Source organism: Erpetoichthys calabaricus, chromosome 5 (genome assembly GCF_900747795.2).
Source record: "Erpetoichthys calabaricus chromosome 5, fErpCal1.3, whole genome shotgun sequence".
Classification (NCBI taxonomy): domain Eukaryota; kingdom Metazoa; phylum Chordata; class Cladistia; order Polypteriformes; family Polypteridae; genus Erpetoichthys; species Erpetoichthys calabaricus.
In genome coordinates, this window is record NC_041398.2 from 168,552,516 (window position 1) to 168,577,941 (window position 25,426).

Consider the following 25,426-nt stretch of genomic DNA (forward strand, 5'->3'; position numbering starts at 1 on the left):
ACGTCGTCGACCTTGTTGCAAAGATTCCATCCAGACTACTGCCTTATCACGTCCACTTGCAACTCGTTTTGCACCCTGGTTAAAGGACACTGCAGCCGTAGATCTTATATGCTTTTCCTCCTTTTTAAATAAAAAGAATCGATGTCCTGCAGCAGTGTAGCTGTTCCCTTCCTTCAACATATCCAAAACTTTTACCTTTTCTGCAATCATTTGCATCTTCTGTTGGTGCTTGGACACGGCCCCTGAAGCATTAGCACGTTAATGATGAAGGAGTGAGATGAGACTTCCTGGTTAATGCAACACTCCGTCGCTGAGCCAATCAGCAGCACACAGGAACTTAACTGCGTGCTCTGATTGGGTAGCTTCTCAGCCATCCGCCAATAGCATCTCTTGTATGAAATCAACTGGGCAAACCAACTGAGGAAGCAAGTAAAAAGACCCATTGTCCGCAGAAACCCGCGAAGCAGCGAAAAATCCGTGTTATGTATTTAGATATGCTTACATATAAAATCCGCAAAGTCGTGAATCCGCGAAAAGTGAACCGCGAAATAGCGAGGGTTTACTGTATATAATAGTTTGTCACATGAAATTGCATTCTAAACTGAATCATATTTTATAATTTAAAAAATAAACTAACCATACTCCAGATTGTCAATGTTATAAAAAGCCTACTAACTGCCTATTTTGAAGCCAAAAATATTGAGTATTATTCTGCATCTTGAGATTACACACATATTGCAAAACAGTGTATCCATGTCATTTTAAGAAGGGCAAAGGCAAAAGCAGCAAACCACTACTGTGAGATTCTACCATTTTAAAAACAGTCTGGCTTTGTACCTCACTTTGTCAATTTATTCTATCTGCACTGCACCCCATTCAGGGTTGTGGACTCGCTTTGGAAAGTCATCTCCAATTGCATTTATTGACTTTATATTGATACTCACATGTAAAATACTGTCTCAGTTCTGTAGACAACTAGCCAATAATAACCAAAAGGTCACACTATCACTTTTATTTGGAGGCTATTTTCTTTATTTCACATAGTCACTTTCTGCTGTCACTGGACTGATAATGCACATATGTGTTTCAGTGAAAGAATATACTGAACTTGCGGGTAGCATGTAATCAAGTTAATTGAGCGCTTTGAGTAGTGAGAAAAGCGCTATATAAATGCAAAGAATTATTAATCAAATCATAAACTGAACAGACAGTAAAGGTATAAGTTCTTCCACACTTATGCAGGGCAGGGTCACAGAGCCTATCCCAACAAGATGCATTTCAGGAAAAATGCCCAGGCAGCCTGTCCATTGCAATTCTAGGGCCATTTTAGTGGTCATCCTAACTTGCGTGTGTTTTAACTGTGGACTGTAGGACATAACCAGAGCATCAGGGAAGAACATGCAGAGTTTACGCAGGAAACACTTGGGACATAAACCCTATTTTCCTTCAGTGTGAAACAGCAGCACTACCACTGTGCTGCCCAAGAATAATAAAAACAATAAAATTAACAACAATAATAGCTGTTCTCAACATCTTCCATCACTGAATCTTTCATATATTTTTCTTCACTATGACCACAATAATAATAATAGTAATAATAATAATCCAATAATAATAATAATCCAATAAATACATCAAGGACAGAATTGCAAGGTACCTAGAGCCTGTCCCAACAATCTTAAGGCACTATGCAGAACCAACATCTCTATAATAACAACATTGTTAAGTTAAAATGCTACTATTAATAATGAAAATAGCATCATAGCAAAAACAGAATCAATAACATCAAATGTTGTCCTCAATATTTTCAATCTGTTAATCTATTCATAATTGTTTTCACAATAGGCACAATATTAGTATTATTATCATCATTAATAATAATAATAAATCTTTGCATTTATATAGCACTTTTATCACTACTCAAAGCGCTCAGCAATTGCAGGTTAAGGGCCTTGCTCAAGGGCCCAAAAGAGCAGAGTCCCTATTGGCATTTACGGGATTCGAACCAGCAACCTTCCGATTGCCAGTGCAGATCCCTAGCCTAAGAGCCACCACTCTATTATTATTATTATTATTATTATTATTAAGCACCATTAATACCTGGCAGAGAAAACTGGCAAAGCTGCCACATATTAAATTATGTATGTAAGCAATATTATGTCCCATGTACCGTTTACATTTCATTAAAATAATAAAATAAAAACTACACTCAGTCTAAGCCTCAGGAAATATAAATGCATCTTCTCCATGGCTAAAAGTCTTTCGGACTTGCAAATAAACCTTCATCTATGTGTTACATTTAGCAGTTATGCAAACATGTTCCAGCTTTCCATACTTCTTTTTTCAGTTTTAAGGTGCTGATGCAATAATACAGGCATACAATACATATCTGCAGAGAAAGAGGTGCCAGATATATATTTTTACTGAAAGCTGAACAGCAATGCAACTGCCTAAGTTATTCTGTAGGCAAGAGTTACAGCACATACAGTAATATCACAGGTGGCAACAAAAAAAGTGTTACATTTATAAAGAGTCAGAAGGTAAAAGAAAGATATGCAAGTAGTCCTCATGCAACTGCCTAAGTTATTCTGTAGGCAAGAGTTACAGCACATACAGTAATATCACAGGTGGCAACAAAAAAAGTGTTACATTTATAAAGAGTCAGAAGGTAAAAGAAAGATATGCAAGTAGTCCTCATATTTCTTCAGCTGAAAATAAAAAAAAAAAAAAAAAAAAAACAGGATCTACATTTCAAATCAAAACTTAAAATTGTTATATAGATATGATGAGTATGTCTTAAAACTTAATTTTCAGAGAAGCTGGCAAGTTCAACCTACTAAACATTAATTTGGACATCAACATGTTTTCTAGGGAAGACAAATATTATGGTACATTTGTTAAATGTTTGAGAACATGACAAGTGATCAATATACAAGAACAGACTACCGGGAGACAAACAGAAGGATGGACTATAGACACACATATGCAGACAAACAAGCACTACGATCTGAACACACACTATAATAACTAAGTAGGAAGAAAATAAAGAAAAACTTCTGACTTGGCAGTTACAGTCACAGCGAAGCATTATACAGGCATATTGCCGGTGGCATAAAGGAGCCCCAGTGGAGTTTCTTTGCTGGTTTAAAGTACTCAGCTCAGCGCTGGTATGTCAGAGACAGGATGCGCAACATTGTTAATAATGGCACTCTGTTTTGTTTTAATTCTCTCCTTCGCTACTATCTGCAGGGGGACAAGAGTGCGTCCCATAACTGAGCCTGCCCTTTTAATTAGTTTGTTTAAGATTTTATTTCATGTCGCTACTGCACAATCAGAAGACCTTAAAAATGCACAAACCTACATTTTCTTAGAAATATTTTGATTTATCAGCGCTGCAGTTTCACTGGGACAAATAAAGTGCTATCCATCTGCCTATCTAATTTACAACTTAACTTTTACCTTTCACCAGGCATGCAACATTCTTTTTCTTTACCTCCAAAAGTTCTACCCCATCCTTTTTTTTGAATGTCAATGTGAATGTTATACTTTGTAATGTCATTATAAAGTATAATTTACTTTGCCGTTTTAGTCAAGAATGGTGGAAGTAGGAATTAGTATGGGATGTTACACAGAAAGGTTTTTTGACTTGAAGCATTCAGAACACAAAAACATTTTCATACTTTACTTTCTTTATGAAACACAACTAAAAAAAAAACCCACCCAGGTTAAGCATTTACTTTGTGAAAATTACAGAACAATCAAACAGCACCCAGTGAATCAGCTTGTGAATTAAACTAAAAAGGTTTAAAAATCCTTTAACAGATAACAGAAAATCAACCAAGGTCAGGGTTCTGTGGTTTCTTACAGGTTTACTGTTCACCTCCTCAGTTCTTCATCAATGCATTACCATGTTTCCCATTAACCCACTACCTACTTAATAATTTAACTAGTCTGCTACTTAATGCTGCAGCCCGGAATTCGCAGTTCTCCCCCACCATACCTTTGAAATGATTCCTATTTGACCTATGCAACTTGAAACCCCCAGGGTTCTGTACAGGATCACCTTCATCAATAGTATGTCCCATAGATAATAAGCTAAAACGCTTCATCTTTAAAAGCCTTGGCAAGTTTTCGCGAACAGTGCTTCCTACATCCAGGGCCACGTCTCCAGACACTACAGCTGGGGCAGCTCTTCTTAGGAAATCCATTTTCCCCCTTTGCAGTTCTACATATCCATGGTGATATAGTGAAGCAGCTTCAGATGCCATGTGGCTGTGGAATTAATGTTTGCACAACATACACCTAGACAGCATGCGCAGCTTTCTTTAGATGAAAATGTAGACCAGACCAAAAGCTGGACTATTTGTTCAGCACTAAACAGCACTGAAAGTCAGAATATGGGCGGTGCTGATAAACTGTGTGCCAAGTGCTATTGGGCATAATGTAGAACATGATTCCCTGTGTAGACTGATAACATACAATTGGGAATGAAGCCAACTCAAACATAAATACCCACAAAACTGAGTAAATGTACAAAACTTAAAAAGATACTTAAGTCAGGATACGTTTTTAGGATTTAAAATTAAAGATAATATTAGCAAATGTTCATCTATCTCTAGAAATATGTATTTTCTAAATAAGGAGCAAGTGTAAAGGGTGGGGCAACCACAGAAAATTACTGCATACCTCCTGTATTTGAAAGATAATTCTTGCTGGAAAACGTTCAGCACAATTCTATTTGCAGCTGCAACAACACTACAGGTTTCAACATATTCTACTTTTTTGGGTAAGAAATAACACACAGTCCATGCTCAGAACAATTTAAATAAAGATGAACTGTTTTAGCACATTTTACTGTATATTAAATGTACTTCAAAAATTGATTCTTTACAATTGTGTGTCTTGTTGACATAATAGGTAGGACTGTGACCTGACAGAACTGGGGCCTCATTTTGACTGCAGGCAGAAAAACCCTTTGGTGTGGCGAGTGCTTGTTTCTGTGTTTGCTAACAAGGCATTCTTCTGGACATTCCTTTCCTCCCACAACAAAAGACATGCTAGTCAGTAAATCTAAATTACTCCAGTGTCAGTATGTGGGTAACTACGTTTGCTAAAACAGCAACTCCACTATTGCTGCCGGATTAGGACCCTGCCCCATATACTTAAATGGATTAATTCTGAAAACATTTAACAAAATTTAAGTTGGAAAATTTAAATATCTCACATCATGTTTAAACCATTCAGCACATATGTATTCTTTCAGAGAGAGGAACCTATTTTTAGTCTGCTAAAGCAAAGCCACTTAAGGACTATTAATATTAAATTTGACCACTATGTGGCTGTGCACTTCATCATAGTAGTAGTAGTTGTAGTAGCTTTAGTAGTAGTAAACATGCAGAGTGAAATTTCTTACTTGCATGTCCAATCAGAATGCAATACTTCACCACTCTAGCGCAATATAAGAAAGAATATTAAAATACTTTTTTTTATTTAAAAGCACTATTCAAAAATATTAAATTATGTTAGTAAATACATGAAATGGTCACCTTAACAGGTGTATGCAATGCAAAACGCAGCAAAACAAACAAAACTGTTGGAAAAAATGAGATCCTTTAGAAAAATTAGCTCACTAAAGGGGGCAATTCAACACCAGTGCTACTCTTCTTATCAGTGGTCCCCTTACAAAGGCTGTAGATCATACTGCTATAAGCCTAAAGTTACAAAGAAACCTAGATTAATGTATAATGTGCTAGGACAATGCAAGTAAACATAAATCCATCAAAAGAAGCGGAAGATGCAATGATTTTCGGAACTAACTATACTGCCAATTTTATTTTTGCTATAAACCACCTGGATGATAAGAAAGAAAAAGAAAAAGAAGAAAAATATTTTATGAACTGATGAAAATGCAAATTCTGACAAAAATGAGAAACATTTTTAGATAAAAAAATAACATTCCAATAAGAAAACCCATTTAATCAATAAAGCATAGAAAAGGCTGCCTTAAGGTTAATTATACATTAAAAACTGGTCATTTTTTATTTTTCTTAAGGTGTTGTCACACACGTGCATTTAGGAGGCAGTCAAAAAGACTAAAGGTAAGTGAAACATCGCGAGACAAAGGGTTGCCACATGGTACTTACCCGAATCTCTTAATCTCCCAACAGGAAAACCGAGGAAAAATAAGTCCTTCCATTTCCGGTTTCCAAAATGGCCACCAAGACGTCACTTCAGGCCACTATGGATGACTTCACTTCCAGCTCCTGAATTCAACGTCATTTCCTGCCAACCACTTCCTGTTTTCATTCCCATACTATACATAAACGCCATTTTGTTTAATGTATTTTGTCAATTGCTACCATTACAGTACTTTTGATCATTTCAGCTAACTAGGAAAAGAAAATCCAAGCACATTTCTCCAGTTTTGATGTCACTACACTGGTTACCTGTGTCATTCAGGATTGACTTTAAAATTCTACTTATGGTTTATAAAGCCTTAAATAATCTCGCCCCATCTTATATATCGGAATATCTGACATCTTATTTTCCAAATCATAACCTTAGATCCTCAAATGAGTGTCTCCTTAGAATTCCAAGAGCAAAACTTAAAAGAAGTGGTGAGGCGGCCTTCTGCTGTTATGCACCTAAAATCTGGAATAGCCTGCCAATAGGATTTCGCCAGGCTAATACAGTGGAGCATTTTAAAAAAAACTGCTAAAAACACATTATTTTAACATGCTTTCTCATAACTTCACTTTAATTTAATCCTGATACTCTGTATATCCAATTCATTATAATAACTATTCATGGTGGCTCTAAAATCTACTCAAAGCACCGTGATGTTCCAACATTGATGGATTAAAAGCCAGAAGTCTGCATGACCATCATCATCAAGTCCTTCCGTGAGAACCTTAAATACAAAGAGGACTATTTCATTTTTGTGAGGTAGAATGCCCAGAGGGGACTGGGCGGTCTCATGGCCTGGAACCCCTGCAGATTTTATTTTTTTCTCCAGCCGTCTGGAGTTTTTTTTTTTTGTTTTTTTCTGTCCTCCATGGCTATCAGACCTTACTCTTTTTCTATGTTAACTAATGTTGTCTTATTTTAATTTCTTACTTTGTCTTTTATTTTTCTTTTCTTCATTATGTAAAGCACTTTGAGCTACTTTTTTGTATGAAAATGTGCTATATAAATAAATGTTGTTGTTGTTGTTGTTGTTCAACTGTTTTTTCTACTTTATTTTTGTCCATTGGACAATATACAGGGACAGTCCTCAAAACTTTGTTTTTGTGGAGCTTCTTTTTTCTTTAAAGTCCACAATTGGCATAGTCGGCAGGATATTTTTGTTGAATATGACTGATGAACAGGATCTGAACACTGTACTTTCCACCATTATGGCCGAACAACTTACCTTAAAGGTGCAGATGGGCGAAACTTGGACCCAGCTTGCCGAATCCGAAGCTCATGCTGCGGTACGGACGGAGGCCACTCGGTCATTACCTACACAGTTAACTTACATAACTGAGGAAGATGATATCAAGTCTAATTTTTTGGTATTTGAGCGAACCGCTAAGCGGAATGCATGGCCAAGGTCGGAATGGGCATACCTACTGGCCCCCTACCTGAAGGGGATAGAGCAGAGAGCCTACTACGATTTAACTGAGGAGCAGGCCGCAGACTATGACGCACACTCCGGAACAGCAGGCGAGATAATGGAGGGAGTGGCCTGTGTTTAAGAACACAGGCATTCGGGGCGTAGAGTAAAAGTGTGTCATTGGCTACAGCCCAATATTAACAACTTCTACAAGATGGCCAAGCTATTCGCGTGTGAGACCTTCGTTCATGCCCTCCCTGAAAACATCTCCCAGCAAATCCGGAAACAAATTTTTGAAAATATGGACACCTTGATCAAGGTCGCTAAACGTCACTGGGCAGCTTGCAAATCAGGGTGATCGGAACGGTCCTCTCGCCGTATCCAACAGGCACATGGGGCAGCCCCTGAGCCCTCTCGACAAGCTCCTGAGCCTGCCGTCCGTCAAAGGGACAAACATTTTGGCCTTCCCCGCTGTTTCAAGTGTGGGGAGGTTGGTCATCTGTCCCCAACCTGCACCAATGAACCAGTGGATTGCTCGCTGGTTAAGGGAGAAAGGTACTGTCCCGTTGTGATTAACCCTTTGTCTCTTCCTTATACAGGTGCAATTATAAATGGTGTGAAGCTAAGAGCAATGTTCGATTCTGGGAGTAACATTTCCATTGTTGCTTCCCGATTTGTTTTACAGTGACAGTGGCTTAGAATAAAAACTAGCCTAATGTGTTTTCATGGGGACATCCAATATTATAAGACCGCTAACTGCGTGATTACAGTTGATCACGTCATGACCAAATTAACCATGGCAGTACTACCAGATCCCCCATTTCCAGTCATATTAGGGAGAGACTGGAAAAAAATTAACAGCAGTACAAACGCAACTGCTCCTGAAAAAAATTTGGGCTTAATAATGGAGAGTTCTTCTACTCCGACTGCCTCCACGCCATGTACAACGGTCACTAGGACCCATGTAGGTATTCAGTATGAGGGAGTTGATGTCCCATCATCGTCTGCGGGAACTAATATATTTAACATAGAGGACATGGTGGCAGAAGCCCCTCCCATTGAGGTCACCAGAGACCCTATTCAAAATTTAATCGGCCCAATTTCTAATTCCCCCATCTTCCTTTAAAAGAGAACAATGGAACCATGATTCCTTAAAATTTGCAAGGAATGCAATAGTATCTACCGAGGGTCATACATCCCTATATCCCATGCCATGATGCCTTTCTTTGTAATACAAAACAAACTCTTGTATCGAGTGGCAGAACATGGGGGTGAAGTGAGGGCATTGCTCCTAGTACCACGTACTTATCGGTGACAAGTATGTGAACTAGCGCATGCTCACCTTCTAGGAGCCCATTTAGGCTCTGAAAAAACATTGGAGAGAATTAAGCTCCGATTATATTGGCCAGGGATAAACGAGGAGGTCCGACGATTTTGCGCTTCTTGTCCAGAATGCCAACTTCATGAGATTCCTAGGAGGCACCGGGCTCCTCTTTGAACAAGTAGGTATCGACCTCGTAGGACTGTTAGAACCCTCGTTGAGAGGTCATAAATATATTTTAGTTCTAGTAGACTATGCCACTCAATTCCCAGAAGCTGTTCCCCTGCGCTCAGCTACTTCTAAAAACATTGCAAAGGAATTAGTTCGGATATTCGCGTGTGCAGGGATCCCCCAAGGAGGTTCTTACAGATCAAGGCACTCCCTTCACTTCGGAGACATTCAGGGAGGTGGCTAAATTACTCAAGATAAATCATCCCCAGACAGACGGGTTGGTGGAATGATTTAATCAAACTTTAAAACAGATGTTACGAAAAGTAGATAATGAGGATGGGAGAAACTGGGACCAGTTACTTCCCTTCGTATTGTTTGCCTATCGGGAAGTCCCACAGGCCTCTACAGGTTTTTCTCCGTTTGAATTATTATATGGAAGACAACCCCGTGGGCTATTGGACATGTTAAAAGAAAGTTGGGAAGAGGAGGTCCTTCCTACCATAAATATACTTGAATATATTGCGCAATTACGCGATAGATTGGAAAAAATTAGACCAATACTAAAAGAAAATTTGGAAAAAGCTCAAGCAGCGCAGTCTCGTTATTATAATAGAAACACCACCATTCGGGAATTTGTCTCGGGTGATTGTGTAATGGTGCTCGTTCCTAGTTCCCATTCTAAATTATTGGCACATTGGCAAGGCCCTTATGAAATTAAGGAAAGAAAAAGACTCGTAGATTATTTGGTTAAACAACCAAATCGTCGACCGAGTGAGCGAGTGTACGATATTAATTTGCTGAAGCCGTGGAAGGACAGGGAAATTGACCCCTCCTCCGGCCAGCCTCGCTCCCTTTTCATATCAAAGTCTCGCCTTAATTTCGGAACTAGAGATGGCTATCCTATCAGTAGAGGAAAGTTGTGAACAAGCTACCAGGATGGACTGCACTGATTGAACATGACATCATTACTGACCCGGGGGTAATTGTCAGAGAAAGACCCTATAGGCTCCCGGAGGCAAAGAAGGCAGAAGTAGAGTTGGAAATTAGATGAATGCTGAAATTAGGGGTTATTGAAGAAAGTTATAGCCCCTGGTCTAGTCCAATTGTCTTAGTTCCTAAGCCTGATGGGTCGTGGAGGTTTTGCAATGACTTCCAACGACTTAATTAGGTCTCTAAATTTGATGCATATACAATGTCGTGAGTGAATGATCTACTCGATCGGCTTAGGAACGCTCAATTCCTAAATGCTCTCGATATGACTAAAGGGTACTGGCAAATTCCTTTAATACTAGAATTACCAGAGCCTACAAAAAAACTCGTAGATCCATCCCACTTTAAATCGCTTCTTAAATCCGTTTGCACCTCTCCGCCAGCGTCTTTTGTCTTCTAAATGTGCAGATAAAGACAAGCTGCAAGCAACCGGCTATTCCATCCCGCCACCGACTTAGATCGTGCACAAATGTCTCCTAGCTTATGCCTTGATTGATTATCTGGGAGTGAAGTGGAGTTTTGGAGTGGACATAATAGATCGTTATTTGGAACACACGCATTTCATGTGTGTTCCATTTCTACAGTAATCTGTGTAAACACATTTTTAAAACAGAAACATTTTTCATATTCTAGTAGTAAATGACAAAATGTAGGCATAAACTATATAATGTATGAAGCCTGAAGTCCAAATATAAAAGAAACACTTTCACAAAAGGTACAAATATAACAGAACAAGTGCGCTTTTATTCAGAAATATAACTGCAGAAAAAAAAAAAAAAGCCGCCTTAGTGTGCAACATTGACACGCATTTACTACGACTGCCGCCGTGGCGCAACACTATCAGTTGCTGACTGAGAATCAAAAGGTCACGAGTTCGATCCTGCACAACTCCCTTTTGAGAATTGAGCTGCTCTTATTCTTACTATTTTAGAATAAAAACATACATTTGATTTCAGTCTGTAACAGCCGGTGTAATTTATGATACTTGTAAAGGTTAGCTTTGTTTTTTTTTGTTTTTTTTTTAATTCACTTTTCATTCTTTCAGTCGCATTCAGGATCCTAGAACCCCCCCCCCCCCCCCATTTGAAACTGCTGTTTTTCACATAAAGACGCGCTATAGCTCCGCAGTGTATCACGATACATACTATCACCCCCCCACCCAGGGATCTGACACACAAACGCTGGCGAATCTGCCTTCTTCGTATCTCACCGTCACTTGATTTTCTTTTTATCAAGTTATGGTCCATGATGACAAAAAAAAAAAAAAACAGAGACATAGGTACATATGTCATGTATTTTATGACTTGTATAGTACATTTCGGAAAAGTTTGTGGCACGAATGCAACATTATTCATATCATTCATATTCATTCGCATAACATCTTGTTAAACAACCAACATCTTGTTAAACAACCAATCTTGTTTGTAATCAGTGACCGTGTGTTTTTTTCCCCGATCTTGCCAGTCCACACATGTTGCTGTATGCCATTTCTTTTGTACTCCAGGACATGCAGAGGAAAGAATAGTACAGAGCAGTAACTTCAGTGCTATATGAAATCATCAGGCACTCCCCATCTGACACGGCTGTTTTCACATAAAGACGCACTATAGCTTTGCAGTGTGCTTGTGACTGCATTCTCGTACCAATGCTTGCGAACTGAAGTGTCTGTGTGCACTTTTCGTGGCATTACACGTTTATTTTTTGTATCCAAATGGTGCCATCATTTGCCTTAATGCCTGGTGGTGCTGCACTGTTCTTATGTTGGACTGGACGTTTCTTGCGGGGAGGGCTTCTGTTCTCTTTCTCTGATATAGAATCCTCATCTGGGCTCTCCTCTGTGTCTGTCTTGTCGTCTTCCTCGATATCAAAAATAAGTTTCTCGCCACCATCTGAGTCGCAATCATCCATTTCTTGCAGCAGAGCCAAAGCCTCCGAAGGGGACAACCTCCTCTTTCGTGACAGACCTGTGGCCATTGCGGTGTCTGTTTGCTCAAAATAATAATCAAGCACAACTGATTCACCTATGTTTGTGTGTCAGGTTTTATCTCGCCACATCAGAGAATTGGCGATTCTAAATTGGCCCTAGTGTGTGCTTGGTGTGTGGGTGTGTTTGTGTGTGTCCTGCGGTGGGTTGGCACCCTGCCCGGGATTGGTCCCTGCCTTGTGCCCTGTGTTGGCTGGGATTGGCTCCAGCAGACCCCCCATGTTCGGATTCAGCGGGTTGGAAAATGGATGGATGGATGGATGGATGGACATCAGAGAATTCCACATCTGAGAATTCCCTGTAATTTGCAGCTCTATTCATTATCTCAAAACACCACTCACATTCACAGTAATTCCCAGTTATGTCCACCACTCACACCCACGCCCACAACCATACAGAACTGATTCCACATCAGAGAATTTCCAGTTGCAGCATAAATTCACACCCGATCTGACGCTGTTCGTTTTCAAATAATATTGCATTAGTGCGAGGATGTTTTCATATATATTATCTCTTTCTTTCAGGTGTGTAATAGAAACCACAGATAGAAGTGTGTACATTGTAACAGGTACACACGTTGTAAATGTAGGAAAAACGATCCTTGCGTGTGTGTGAACTATTAACTGTTAACATTTGAATCTGATGATTGCATATAGCGCTGTCTTATTCAGTGCGCTTATTCAGTGCGTGCAAGAACATGCAGGTGGCCAGTTGCAGTGTGCTACATCATGCTGGCGGTGATCAACGCACATTTTAAAAAAAGAAAGACAAATATATGTGACGTTTTGAAGAAATCATTTTATGATGCGAATAGTACCAATTAGAAAACATTGTCAAAGTAATGCAATATTATTTGAAAACGAACAGCGTCAGATCAGGTGTGAATTTATACTGGCGCTGTTAGAGTCAGATCAGAAGCTGAATAAGCTCCTGTTCTGACTAAGTAAAAAGCATGAATTAATCAACAGAAATAACCACGATCGACATTTTAAACTTAACGATTTACAGTGCATACCAATTTATAAATTTTATGTCCGTTTGAGGTTAAAAAGAAAAAAATAAAGGCACGGCAGGGCTGATGCGCTGAGTCAGCAAATCTTAGCGTTTCGCCACAGAAGGTGTTGTACTGTTCTTGAACCTTTTGTGAAAGTGTTTATTTGATCTTTGGACTTCAGGCTTCACACATTCTATAGTTTATGACTATATTTTGTAACATTTATTACTAAAATATCAAAAAGTTTCTGTTTTGAAACAATGTGTTTATACAGATTACTGTAGAAACGGAACACACATGAAATGCGTGTGTTCCAAATAACGATCTATTATTTCCACTCTAAAACTCCAGCAGTTCAGTCACTCCCAGATAATCAAACAAGGCATGAGCTGGGAAAACTTGTAGCAGTGCTACTTTATAAGAACTGCATCTCCCAGCAGTCCTTGCTGGGGCTGCTGGGGTCATAGGTGGCCACAGGTAGTTAAAAGGAGGGCAGAGGGCAAAAGGAGAGGAGGAAAAAGTTTGTTTTGTTTTGGTGCGGTGTGTGTTGCGGTTATCTGTCGTTTCTGCCTGCTGTTATTGGAACTCTAATCTTTGTGTCCTGGACTGTATTCGTTTGTTGGGGTCTGGATCGTCTGTCTACCTGTGCACTGAGAACTGTGTTGGATTCTTTGGTTTTCCGGAAGAGTGGAGCGCTCCTGAATCAACCATCTGATTTCATCCTCATCATCAGTAACTACCGGTAGGACTGTATTTTTCCTTCTCCCTTTCAACATACAGATCGCTGGACTTAACTTGGTCACTTTTCATCTTCATCCGGTTTGGTTTATATGGACTTTGCTGTGTGGTGTTTGTGTTTATATGTAATATCGCCGAAGGGGTCAGGGGTGGTATTACTGTTTTCATTAATTATTTTGGGTCATTATATTTGTAATTGTTTGCCTTTCCCAGTGTGCTTTATTGTCTCTGTTGTGAGTGTGTGTGGGTCGATCCAAGGCTGGGGACGTTCCTGGGATCTCTTCTATTAAAATAAATAAATCACCGTCATCTTTAACGGTGTGAATCTTAGCGGCCCCTGACCGCTACAAACTTAGTGAACGTTCTGCGATGGTGGGGGATGGAATAGCCAGCTGCTTGCTGCTCGTCTTAATCGGCACATTTATAAGACAAAAGACGCTGGCGGAGAGGTAAGAACGGTTTTAAGGTGGGCCAGATCTACGAGTTTTTTCGTAGACTCTGGTAATTCTAGTGTTAACGGCCTCCGCTAAAGAAAAAAACGCTTTTAGTACTCCAAGTAGACATTGGCAGTACACTGTTCTCCCTTTTGGCTTACACGGGGCACCAGCAACCTTCCAACGTCTGGTAAATACACTTCTACGGCCCCGCAATTCATTTAGTACCGACTACCTGGATGACGTATAGTCATTTATTCCGGCACATGGGAAGAACATGTATTGCAGGTCAAAACTGTGCTCTCCACACTAGCACGAGTCGGACTTCGCATTAATCCTAAAAATGTTTCTTTGGATGAAAAGAAGCCAAATATTTGGGCTATCTGGTGGGTGGGGGCACTGCTAAACCACAATGCTCCAAAATTGACGCCATCATAAATTGGCCCCGTCTAAGAAGCAAGTTCAAGCATTTCTGGGATTAGCAGGCTACTATCGCTGTTTTGTACCTCGTTTCTCTGAAATTGCTACGCCCTTATCTAATCTGACAAAGAAACAAGTACCCTTAAAAGTGGTATGGGATGATAAGGCTGATACTGCACTCAATGACTTAAAATTGGCCCTTATGTCAGCACTTGTTTTAAAATCTCCCGATTTTTCTTTTCCTTTCATACTCCAGACCGATGCATTGGACACAAGATTAGAGGCGGTGTTGAGCCAATGCATCGATGGTGCTGAACACCCCCATTATGTACCTCAGCTGGAAACTGCTGGACCGGGAGACCAGGTATGCCGCGATGGAGAGAGAGAATCCTTGGCAATCAAGTGGGCTATCACACAGTTAAGGTACTACCTATTGGGGTGGGAATTTACATTGCTGATGGATCATGCTGCTCTACAATGGATGTCCCTTCACCGGGAGTCTAATCCCCATGTCACTAGGTGGTTTTTGGACCTTCAACCATATCGTTTTAGTGTTGTTTATCACAAAGGTTCCTTGCAGGCCAATGCGGATGCTCTCTCCCATGCCCATGACCTCTTGGTGCAGGTTGCCTGACTCGATGGGTCTGGGCTGAGGGGGGTCATGTCACACATGTGCGTTTAGGAGGCAGTCAAAAAGCCTAAAGGTAAGTGAAACATTGTGAGACAAAGGGTTGTCACGTGGTATTTACCCGAATCTCTTAATCTCCCAACAGGAAAACTGAGGAAAAATAAGTCCTTCCATTTCCAGGTTCCAAAATGGCCACCAAGACATCACTTCCGGCTCCTGAATTCGGCATCATTTCCTGCCAACCACTTCTGGTTTTCATTCCCATACTGTATATAAACGCCAATTTGTTTCATGTACTTTGCCAATTGCTACCATTACAGTACTTTTGAACATTTCAACCATTTTTTCTGCTTTATTTTTGTCCGTTGGACAATATACGGGGATGGTCCCCAAAACTTCGTTTTTGTGGAGCTTCTTTTTCTTTAAATTCCACAGTGTTTTCAGTCCTAATTTATTTGGTGCAGTTTTTTTGAGCTCCGGTGCAACTTCCCTGAAAGTCTGGTTCACTTAGATTGATTTGAACATGCCAATCGCATTTGAGTGCGGACCAAAACAACCTGACTGAGATGCTTTGGAAAGGGTGGTCTTGTTGCAGCTCCAGGCAAACCTTACAGTTCACATGAAGTATGAATGTGGTTCAACACATAACTGACCTAACTATAGAGAATACTGTTAATTATGTGTGAAATTCTGCATGTTGTGGTAGGCACAATAAATGTCTGCTGGCAGTAATTAAGGAATCTCATTTGCAGTGTACTGACTTAGTGGTTTACAAGGAGCATGTAAAACAATAAAAAGGAAAAAAAAATACACCTCAAGGTAAAAATTTAACACAATTCGCATAAAATGACTTGCACTGTTACCAGCCAATCAGAGCAAGTCTAGCACTTGATACAAGCATCTAATACATGCCTCTTATGGAAGAGATGGTACAGTAGTTGAAAAAGGAAAAAAAAAGTGTAAATTCACACGTGATCAGGTTGATCAAAACACATATGTAGTGGTGGGAAATAAATAACATTGCCTTGTGAGACTAATGATAAATAATCCTAACTCACCAAACCCACACCCCAATTTTAAACTATGAAAATGATGAACACAGGTGATCGCTTTTCACCTGTGATGCAGGTAAGGAGGTGCGTTAAATTTGGCATATGTAGCAAATGTCAACCATCCATCCATCCATCCATCCATTATCCAACCCGCTATATGTTAACACAGGGTCACGGGAAACATTCCAAAATAAATATTATTAACAAATACAGTTTAAGGCAGTAGACATGTGATTTGAGATAACATAATTTAGGTTGCATTGATGTGGTGGCTACTGTAGAGTAAATATGCAACATCATACAGTTGAAACACAATAGATATGTCTATTGTCATAAAACTGAACAACAACATTGCATGCCTTCAGCAGATCATGCCTTCTTTTGTACATATGACTATTTTACACACCAATTATGCACACCATTTTGTAGTGCATAATTTTGAAGTTCCTTTAAAATTCAAAGCAAAAGGTTTTAGAGAGAGAGAAAGAGAGAGACAGAGAAAACTAACAACAGCACCACTGAAAATTCATTTGGGGGTTCTTCACCAACAAAGTAATACATTGTTTGTTATTCCAAGCACACTGCCTTGATTAATTTTAGGTTACCTATGGTTCAGCTGGGTAAAGAATTAAAATCCTGAAGTCCTCTTTGTTTTTTCTATACCGAATAAAGAATATCCAGTCCACAATTATTTATTTCTTATATGCTGAACTATTGCCTGATCACTATCACTATTTTAAATGAGTATTAAATAAACAAAAGTCTCAGAAACTTCCTCCCTACTGTGAATATGACTGAACCAACAAATTACTGCCAGGAGCACCCTTACCTAAGGACAATTTAAATCCTTCAACTCATCCAAAAACTATACCCATGGAAGAGTATATTCCAGAGAACATAAAGCAGGTTTACTGCACCAGGAACTAATCCTTGTGTAGGGCACTATATAATATTACCATCAAAAATAATTATTCTCTTTCACGGATCTCCACCTTCCTTGATCAAGTAAAGCCAGTGTTACATTACATGACTTCTAATCATGGAGTATGCTAGATTTGCTAACTACCACTGCTGATCTTGCTGCTGGGTCATGTTAATTTAAAGACTGAATATCGCTAGGCATGTCAAGTTTAGTAAATGTATGCTGACCTTCCAGCAGAGTCCTGTTCACCCTTTTTTGGAACAGCCAATAACATGCTGCCTGACAAAGCTGATGCTATATACAGTGGTGTGAAAAACTATTTGCCCCCTTCCTGATTTCTTATTCTTTTGCATGTTTGTCACACAAAATGTTTCTGATCATCAAACACATTTAACCATTAGTCAAATATAACACAAGTAAACACAAAATGCAGTTTTTAAATGATGGTTTTTATTATTTAGGGAGAAAAAAAATCCAAACCTACATGGCCCTGTGTGAAAAAGTAATTGCCCCCTTGTTAAAAAATAACCTAACTGTGGTGTATCACACCTGAGTTCAATTTCCGTAGCCACCCCCAGGCCTGATTACTGCCACACCTGTTTCAATCAAGAAATCACTTAAATAGGAGCTGCCTGACACAGAGAAGTAGACCAAAAGCACCTCAAAAGCTAGACATCATGCCAAGATCCAAAGAAATTCAGGAACAAATGAGAACAGAAGTAATTGAGATCTATCAGTCTGGTAAAGGTTATAAAGCCATTTCTAAAGCTTTGGGACTCCAGCGAACCACAGTGAGAGCCATTATCCACAAATGGCAAAAACATGGAACAGTGGTGAACCTTCCCAGGAGTGGCCGGCCGACCAAAATTACCCCAAGATCGCAGAGACGACTCATCCGAGAGGTCACAAAAGACCCCAGGACAACATCTAAAGAACTGCAGGCCTCACTTGCCTCAATTAAGGTCAGTGTTCACGACTCCACCATAAGAAAGAGACTGGGCAAAAATGGCCTGCATGGCAGATTTCCAAGACGCAAACCACTGTTAAGCAAAAAGAACATTAGGGCTCGTCTCAATTTTGCTAAGAAACATCTCAATGATTGCCAAGACTTTTGGGAAAATACCTTGTGGACTGATGAGTCAAAAGTTGAACTTTTTGGAAGGCAAATGTCCCGTTACATCTGCCGTAAAAGGAACACAGCATTTCAGAAAAAGAACATCATACCAACAGTAAAATATGGTGGTGGTAGTGTGATGGTCTGGGGTTGTTTTGCTGCTTCAGGACCTGGAAGGCTTGCTGTGATAGATGGAACCATGAATTCTACTGTCTACCAAAAAATCCTGAAGGAGAATGTCCAGCCATCTGTTCGTCAACTCAAGCTGAAGCGATCTTGGGTGCTGCAACAGGACAATGACCCAAAACACACCAGCAAATCCACCTCTGAATGGCTGAAGAAAAACAAAATGAAGACTTTGGAGTGGCCTAGTCAAAGTCCTGACCTGAATCCAATTGAGATGCTATGGCATGACCTTAAAAAGGCGGTTCATGCTAGAAAACCCTCAAATAAAGCTGAATTACAACAATTTTGCAAAGATGAGTGGGCCAAAATTCCTCCAAAGCGCTGTAAAAGACTCATTGCAAGTTATCGCAAATGCTTGATTGCAGTTATTGCTGCTAAGGGTGGCCCAACCAGTTATTAGGTTCAGGGGGCAATTACTTTTTCACACAGGGCCATGTAGGTTTGGATTTTTTTTTCTCCCTAAATAATAAAAACCACCATTTACAAACTGCATTTTGTGTTTACTTGTGTTATATTTGACTAATGGTTAAATGTGTTTGATGATCAGAAACATTTTGTGTGACAAACATGCAAAAGAATAAGAAATCAGGAAGGGGGCAAATAGTTTTTCACACCACTGTAAAGGGTTGACAGGTATGTCATGTTCTTCTGCAATCTGTTTTTTTTTCCTTTTTCCTTTTTATCATGGTGCATAAAACACAAGGCATCAGACAGAGAAGCTTTTCTTCTGTTTGTGAGGTTCCAAACACCCAAGTTCCTTATTCCTCAGCATATATTGAGAAGAGGGGGGCTGAACGAACCAGGATAAGACGCGATTGCTCTTCCAAAACCCCCTCTTAAACGGTGATACAATGGAAACAGATACTGTTTTTTTTAACCTCCTCTTTGCTCCATTAGCTGCTGGATTGCTGCCCCGCCATGTCACGTTATCTGCATCTCGCACAGCGCTTCGAACGTTTAACACTAGAATTACCAGAGTCAATGAAAAAACTCGTAGATCCAGCCCACCTTAAAACCATTCGCAACTCTCCGCCAGCGTCCTTTATCCTCTAAATGTGCCGATAAAAACAAGCTGCAAGCAGCCGGCTATTCCATCCCCCCACCAACTTAGAACGTGCAGGAGCATCTCCCAGCTCATGCCTCGATTGATTATCTGGGAGTGAAGTGGAGTTTTAGAGTGGAAATAACAGATCGTTATTTGGAACACACGCATTTCATGTGTGTTCCGTTTCTACAGTAATCTGTGTAAACACATTGTAAAACAGAAACTTTCATATTTTAGTAATAAATGTTAGTAATAAATGTTACAAAATGTAGGCATAAACTATAGAATGTGTGAAGCAGCATGAAGTCCAAACATCAAATAAACACTTTCACAAAAGGTTCAAGAACAATACAACAGCTTCCGTGGCGTAGCGGTGAGATTTGCTGTCTCAGAGCGCAGCAGGCTTACTGTCCATCAGAGTTCGATTCCCCGTAGAGGAGAAAGTGGTTTGTTTTTTTTTTCTTTTTAACCTCAAACGAACATAAAATTTATAAATTGGTATGTACTGTCAGTTAATGAGATCGTTATATTTTCATGTGGGATGCTCCTTTTAAAATATTTTTTAACAATTGAGACTGCAATTAACATGAACAAGTGTCCTTATAACTGTTATTTTTAAGATCCATAACACACAGACAGACAGACAGAGCACTGCGTAATAGAGAGACAGACAGGCAGAGAAGTCATTAGATATATAAATAAACTGGGAAGGCACATGTACTGAAAGGAAAAAAAAAAAGAACAACATGTGCGTTGTTCCTGCTGCACTGAATAAGTTCAAGAGCTCTAACATCACCACCCCCCCGATCTAACTCTAAGTTACAGCGCAAGTACAGACGCAAACCAAGTGTATGCGTGTACTGTATAATATTAACAAAAAGAGCAACTTACAACTGAAAACACCAAATATAGGAGTAAGTGGGGATCTAACCGGGGACTCTTGATCACACTTGGTTTGTGTCTGTACTCGCGCTGTTTCTTAGAGTCAGATGGGGGGTGGGGGGATGTTAGAGCACGTGAGCTTATTCAGTGCTGCAGGAACAACGCAAATGTTGATCTTTTTTTTCTTTCAGTAATAGCGCCAGCATAAATCCAAACCCGATCTGACGCTGTTCGTTTTCAAATAATATTGCATTAGTGCGATGATGTTTTCACATATATTGTCTCTTTCTTTCAGGTGTGTAATAGGAACCACAGCATAGAGAGAAGTGTGTACATTGTAACAGGTACACACGTTGTAAATGTTGGAAAGACAATCCTTGCGTGTGTGTGAACAGTTAACATTTGAATCTGATGATTGCATATAGCGCTGAAGTTACTGCTCTGTACTATTCTATCCTCTGCATGTCCTGGAGTACAAAAGAAATAGCATACAGCAACATGTGGGGACTGGCAAGATCGGGGAAAAAAAACACGCAGTAACTGATTACAAACCGCAAGATGTTATACGAATGAATATGAATAATATGAATAATGTTGCATCTGTGCCACAAAGTTTTCCAATATGTACTATACAGGTCATAAAACTAATAATTCCAAATATATATACCTACAGGGATGTGTTTCAGGGTGTGGACTAGGCCTTTTGGTTCTAGTGAAGTGTATTGTTAATGCACAGTACACAAATACATTTTAGATAATTGTGTGCTTCTAACTTTGTGACAACAGAATGGGGAATGCCCTTTTCTGTTCCAGCATGACTAAGCAAAAAGACATTCTTTGACAAGTCTAATTTGGAGGAACTCAAGTAGCCTACAGAAAGCCCTTACCTAAACCCTACTGAACATCTTTGGGATGAATAGGAAGGCCAATTGCGAGCCACATCTTCTTGTTCAATAGTAGTACTTGACCTAACAAATGCTCATTTGACTGTGGAAAGTGCTCCCAGAAGAGTGGAGCATGTCATAGCTGCAATGTCATAGCTCCAAATTAATGCCCACAGCTTTGGAATGGGATGTCCAACAATCTCATACAGTTAGATCCATAAATATTTGTATTTTTGGTTCTGTACATTACCACAATGAATTTTAAATGAAACAACTCAGATGCAGTTGAAGTGCAGACTTTCAGCTTTAATTCAGTGGGGTGAACAAAACGATTGCATAAAAATGGAAGGCAACTAAAGCATTTTTTTTAACACAATCCCATCATTTCAGGGGCTCAAAAGTAATTGGACAAATTAAATAACTGGAAATAAAATGTTAATTTCTAATACTTGGTTGAAAACCCTTTGCTGGTAATGACAGCCTGAAGTCTTGAACTCATGGACATCACCAGATGTTGGGTTTTCTCCTTTTTAATGCTCTGCCAGGCCTTTATTGCAGCGCCTTTCAGTTGCTGTTTGTTTGTGGGCCTTTCTGTCCAAAGTTTAGTCTTCAACAAGTGAAATGCATGCTCAATTGGGTTAAGATCAGGTGACTGACTTGGCCATTCAAGAATTTTCCACTTCTTTGCTTTAATAAACTCCTGGGTTGCTTTGGCTGTATGTTTTGGGTCATTGTCCATCTGTATCATGAAATGCCGCCCAATCAATTTGACTGCATTTAGCTGGATTTGAGCAGACAGTATGTCTCTGAACACCTCAGAATTCATTCGGCTGCTTCTGTCCTGTGTCACATCATCAGTAAACACTAGTGTCCCAGTGCCACTGGCAGCCATGCACGCCCAAGCCATCACACTGCCTCCACCATGTTTTACAGATGATGTGGTATGCTTTGGATAATGAGCTGTTCCACGCCTTCTCCATACTTTTTCTTGCCATCATCCTGGTACAGGTTGATCTTGGTTTCATCTGTCCAAAGAATGTTTTTCCAGAACTGTGCTGGCTTTTTTAGATGTTCTTTAGCAAAGTCCAATCTAGCCTTTCTATTCTTGAGGCTTATGAGTGGCTTGCACCTTGCAGTGCACCCTCTGTATTTACTTTCATGCAGTCTTCTCTTTATGGTAGACTTGGATATCGATACGCCTACCCCCCGGAGAATTGTTGTTCACTTGGTTGGCTGTTGTGAAGGGGTTTCTCTTCACCATGGAAATGATTCTGCGATCATCCACCACTGTTGTCTTCCGTGGACGTCCATGTCTTTTTGCGTTGCTGAGTTCACCAGTGCTTGCTTTCTTTCTCAGGATGTACCAAACTGTAGATTTTGCCACTCGTAATATTGTAGCAATTTCTTGGATGGGCAGCTTAAGGATGGCTTCTTTCACCTGCATGGAGAGCTCCTTTGACCGCATGTTGTCTGTTCACAGGAAAATCTTCCACATGCAAGCACCACACCTCAAATCAACTCCAGGCCTCTTATCTGCTTAATTGATAATGACATAACGACGGACTTGCCCACACCTGCCCATGAAATAGCCTTTGAGTCAATTGTCCAATTACTTTTGAGCCCCTGAAATGAAGGGACTGTGTTAAAAAATGCTTTAGTTGCCTCCCATTTTTATGTAATCGTTTTGTTCACCCCACTGAATTAAAGCTGAAAGTCTGCACTTCAACTGTATCTGAGTTGTTTCATTTAAAATTCATTGTGGTAATGTACAGAACCAAAATTAGAAAAAAAGTCGTCTCTATCCAAATATTTATGGACCAAACTGTATACTGTAGGTGTGGAAAGACAATGCATTTCCAAAAAAAATCTGGGATTTACTGATTAGCGGAAATATTTGACAGGCGAGGTCCTTGTCATTATTTTATAATGAAAGGGACATAATGGGCAAGCAAGCACATAGCCAGCAATTACTTTAGGACACTAGTGTCCTTGAGCACATGCTTTACCTTTGATATAAATTCTCAAGCATACCAGTTGTGACTTCTCTGTTAGATGCTCTAACACCACTTATCACATTCTTTGGATGGAAGACTCTTTTCAATGACGAGTCTACAGTAATTGACTTTCTTATGATACTAGGTTCCTGTAAATTTTGCAGTAACATAAAAATTCTGCATTACAATAGTTAAAATAAGACTACAGACATTCTTCAACTAAAAATCTGAAAATGAAAATTTACTAGGAGGCTTCACCCCCTGTTCACTTCGCTCGCCAACCCCCCCAGCCTGCGGTACGCGCTAGCCTCTTTGTAGTTCTGCCGCTAGCGTATGGGGATGCAGATGTACAATTTAAACAGATTTTTATTTTCATGGGAATTGTTACATACAATATGCATCAACGCAATGTATAACTGCCCGCAATTGAATTTCGTTTCTTTCTCTCTGTTAAATAAAATGACTTTTTCGAATGTTTGGCTCTGAGATTTGTTATTTTAACCAGAAACTTAACGTTTTTAATACGAATGACATATCAAGATCTCCTTTGTTGTCTAATGTTATCCGCGGAAGATGTATTACATTACCTTTCTTGGATACATCCTTCTTTCTACAGTAATTCGTGTGTTGTATGACCGGACGTTGTTAATGGTTGTAGATATTCTTTGGGATATTGTAAGTTGTTGTTTTCATCTTCTACACGATCACCACCAACTGCTTCAGCATAGTCTATAGATACGCATTTAAGCAATTTGCAGTGTAATCGTTCATTATTTTTGGATGCATTTAACCAATTTGATGTGTAACTGATCGACATTTTTGGCGTTAACTCATTTGACTTCCTCGTTTCTCAGTGCTAGGATTGTACGTGTATTCATTTTTTATGTTTGTAACCCTTCGTGATGAAGTTCTTCAATAAGATTTGGACATAATATGTCTTCTATAATTGGGAACTTAAAGTGAGAAAAATGCAGAAAGTGTGTCTGACAAAAGCATTCACACAAATGAGAGCTGAGAGGACCATGGTCTTGTTTGAAAATGTTTGAGAGGAGCAAAGTTATTATAGTTTTGCCTTTTTATATTAATTTTTATTTCTATATTTTTTCTGACCTTACTTGGAAATTCAGTTTAGTTTTAGTTTTCCTTCATCGTGTATTTTTAGTTTTAGTTTAGTTTTTATCTTACAAAGACATTTCTATTTTATCTTTATATATATATTAGTTTCAATTTTAGTTATAGTAATTATGGTAAGGTTAAAGAGCTACTATGGAGTTTTTGTGTCACAATGAGACAGAACTGTACACTTAACAGGTTTGGATATAATATGAATTTAATGTTATTGGAAGCTTACTACACTACACAACACACTTTACTATTTGGTTTTATTTTTGTCTGGTAAAATATTTTCTATGTCATTTGTGCTGAACAAAACTGAAGCTGACTGTTGGCACTTTTTTTTCTTTTCCTTTTATTCCCCAGAATGGGCAAATTTGTAATGAACTTTAGGTGAATTTTAAGGTGTGATGGTTTTTTACTCTAAATGTCTACAATACACAACATCTCCTGCTCCAATGACAATGTGCTTATAATGAATGCCTTCAATATTTCATTCAAAAATCTCAAACACTGGGCTTTATTATTTTCTACCAGCCACATCTCTGATTCCATCTCAGGCACAAAGAATTTATAGACAGAATTTTTCACCTGCAGGCCTGGAAAGATATAAAAAAAATAAGAAAAGAGAATCTACTGTGTTTTGACAGGTGCGACCATGAAAATCACAGGGGTTAAGGAAGAACAAGGGTCTTAGGCTTGAATCAGTGTGCAGACCCCACCTAGCTATATTGAGGGAAACAAAGAAAAACAAGCATGTAGTGTGAAGGTTATGGGCAGTGAGACATGAATAGCCCATCATAAGAACAGTAAACCCTTAATGAGCAGAGCAAGAGCAGGTAATAAGAGTATGGACAGGCACAAAACGACAGAGACAGCGTCTGAGATTAAGAACAATTTATGCATTATCTAAACCTGTTCATCCATAGCAGGATCGCAGGAACCTGGAGCCTACCCCAG

At 39.4% G+C, this 25,426-nt stretch overlaps 1 protein-coding gene across 6 annotated transcripts in view; it reads right to left on the reverse strand.

Moving 5' to 3' along the window:
- Positions 1–25,426, reverse strand: part of fryl (furry homolog, like) — a 621,684-nt gene that overhangs the window by 438,905 nt on the left and 157,353 nt on the right. For 3 of the 6 annotated variants that reach the window (XM_028802203.2, XM_051927629.1, XM_051927628.1), the window contains exon 1: positions 4,001–4,334. The exons of the other annotated variants lie outside the window; for them this stretch is intronic. In XM_028802203.2, the coding sequence (XP_028658036.2) occupies positions 4,001–4,268 (268 nt within the window). In that variant the 5' untranslated portion in view covers positions 4,269–4,334. Of the gene's footprint in view, positions 1–4,000; positions 4,335–25,426 lie in introns of those variants that run through there. 6 annotated transcript variants of the gene reach the window in all.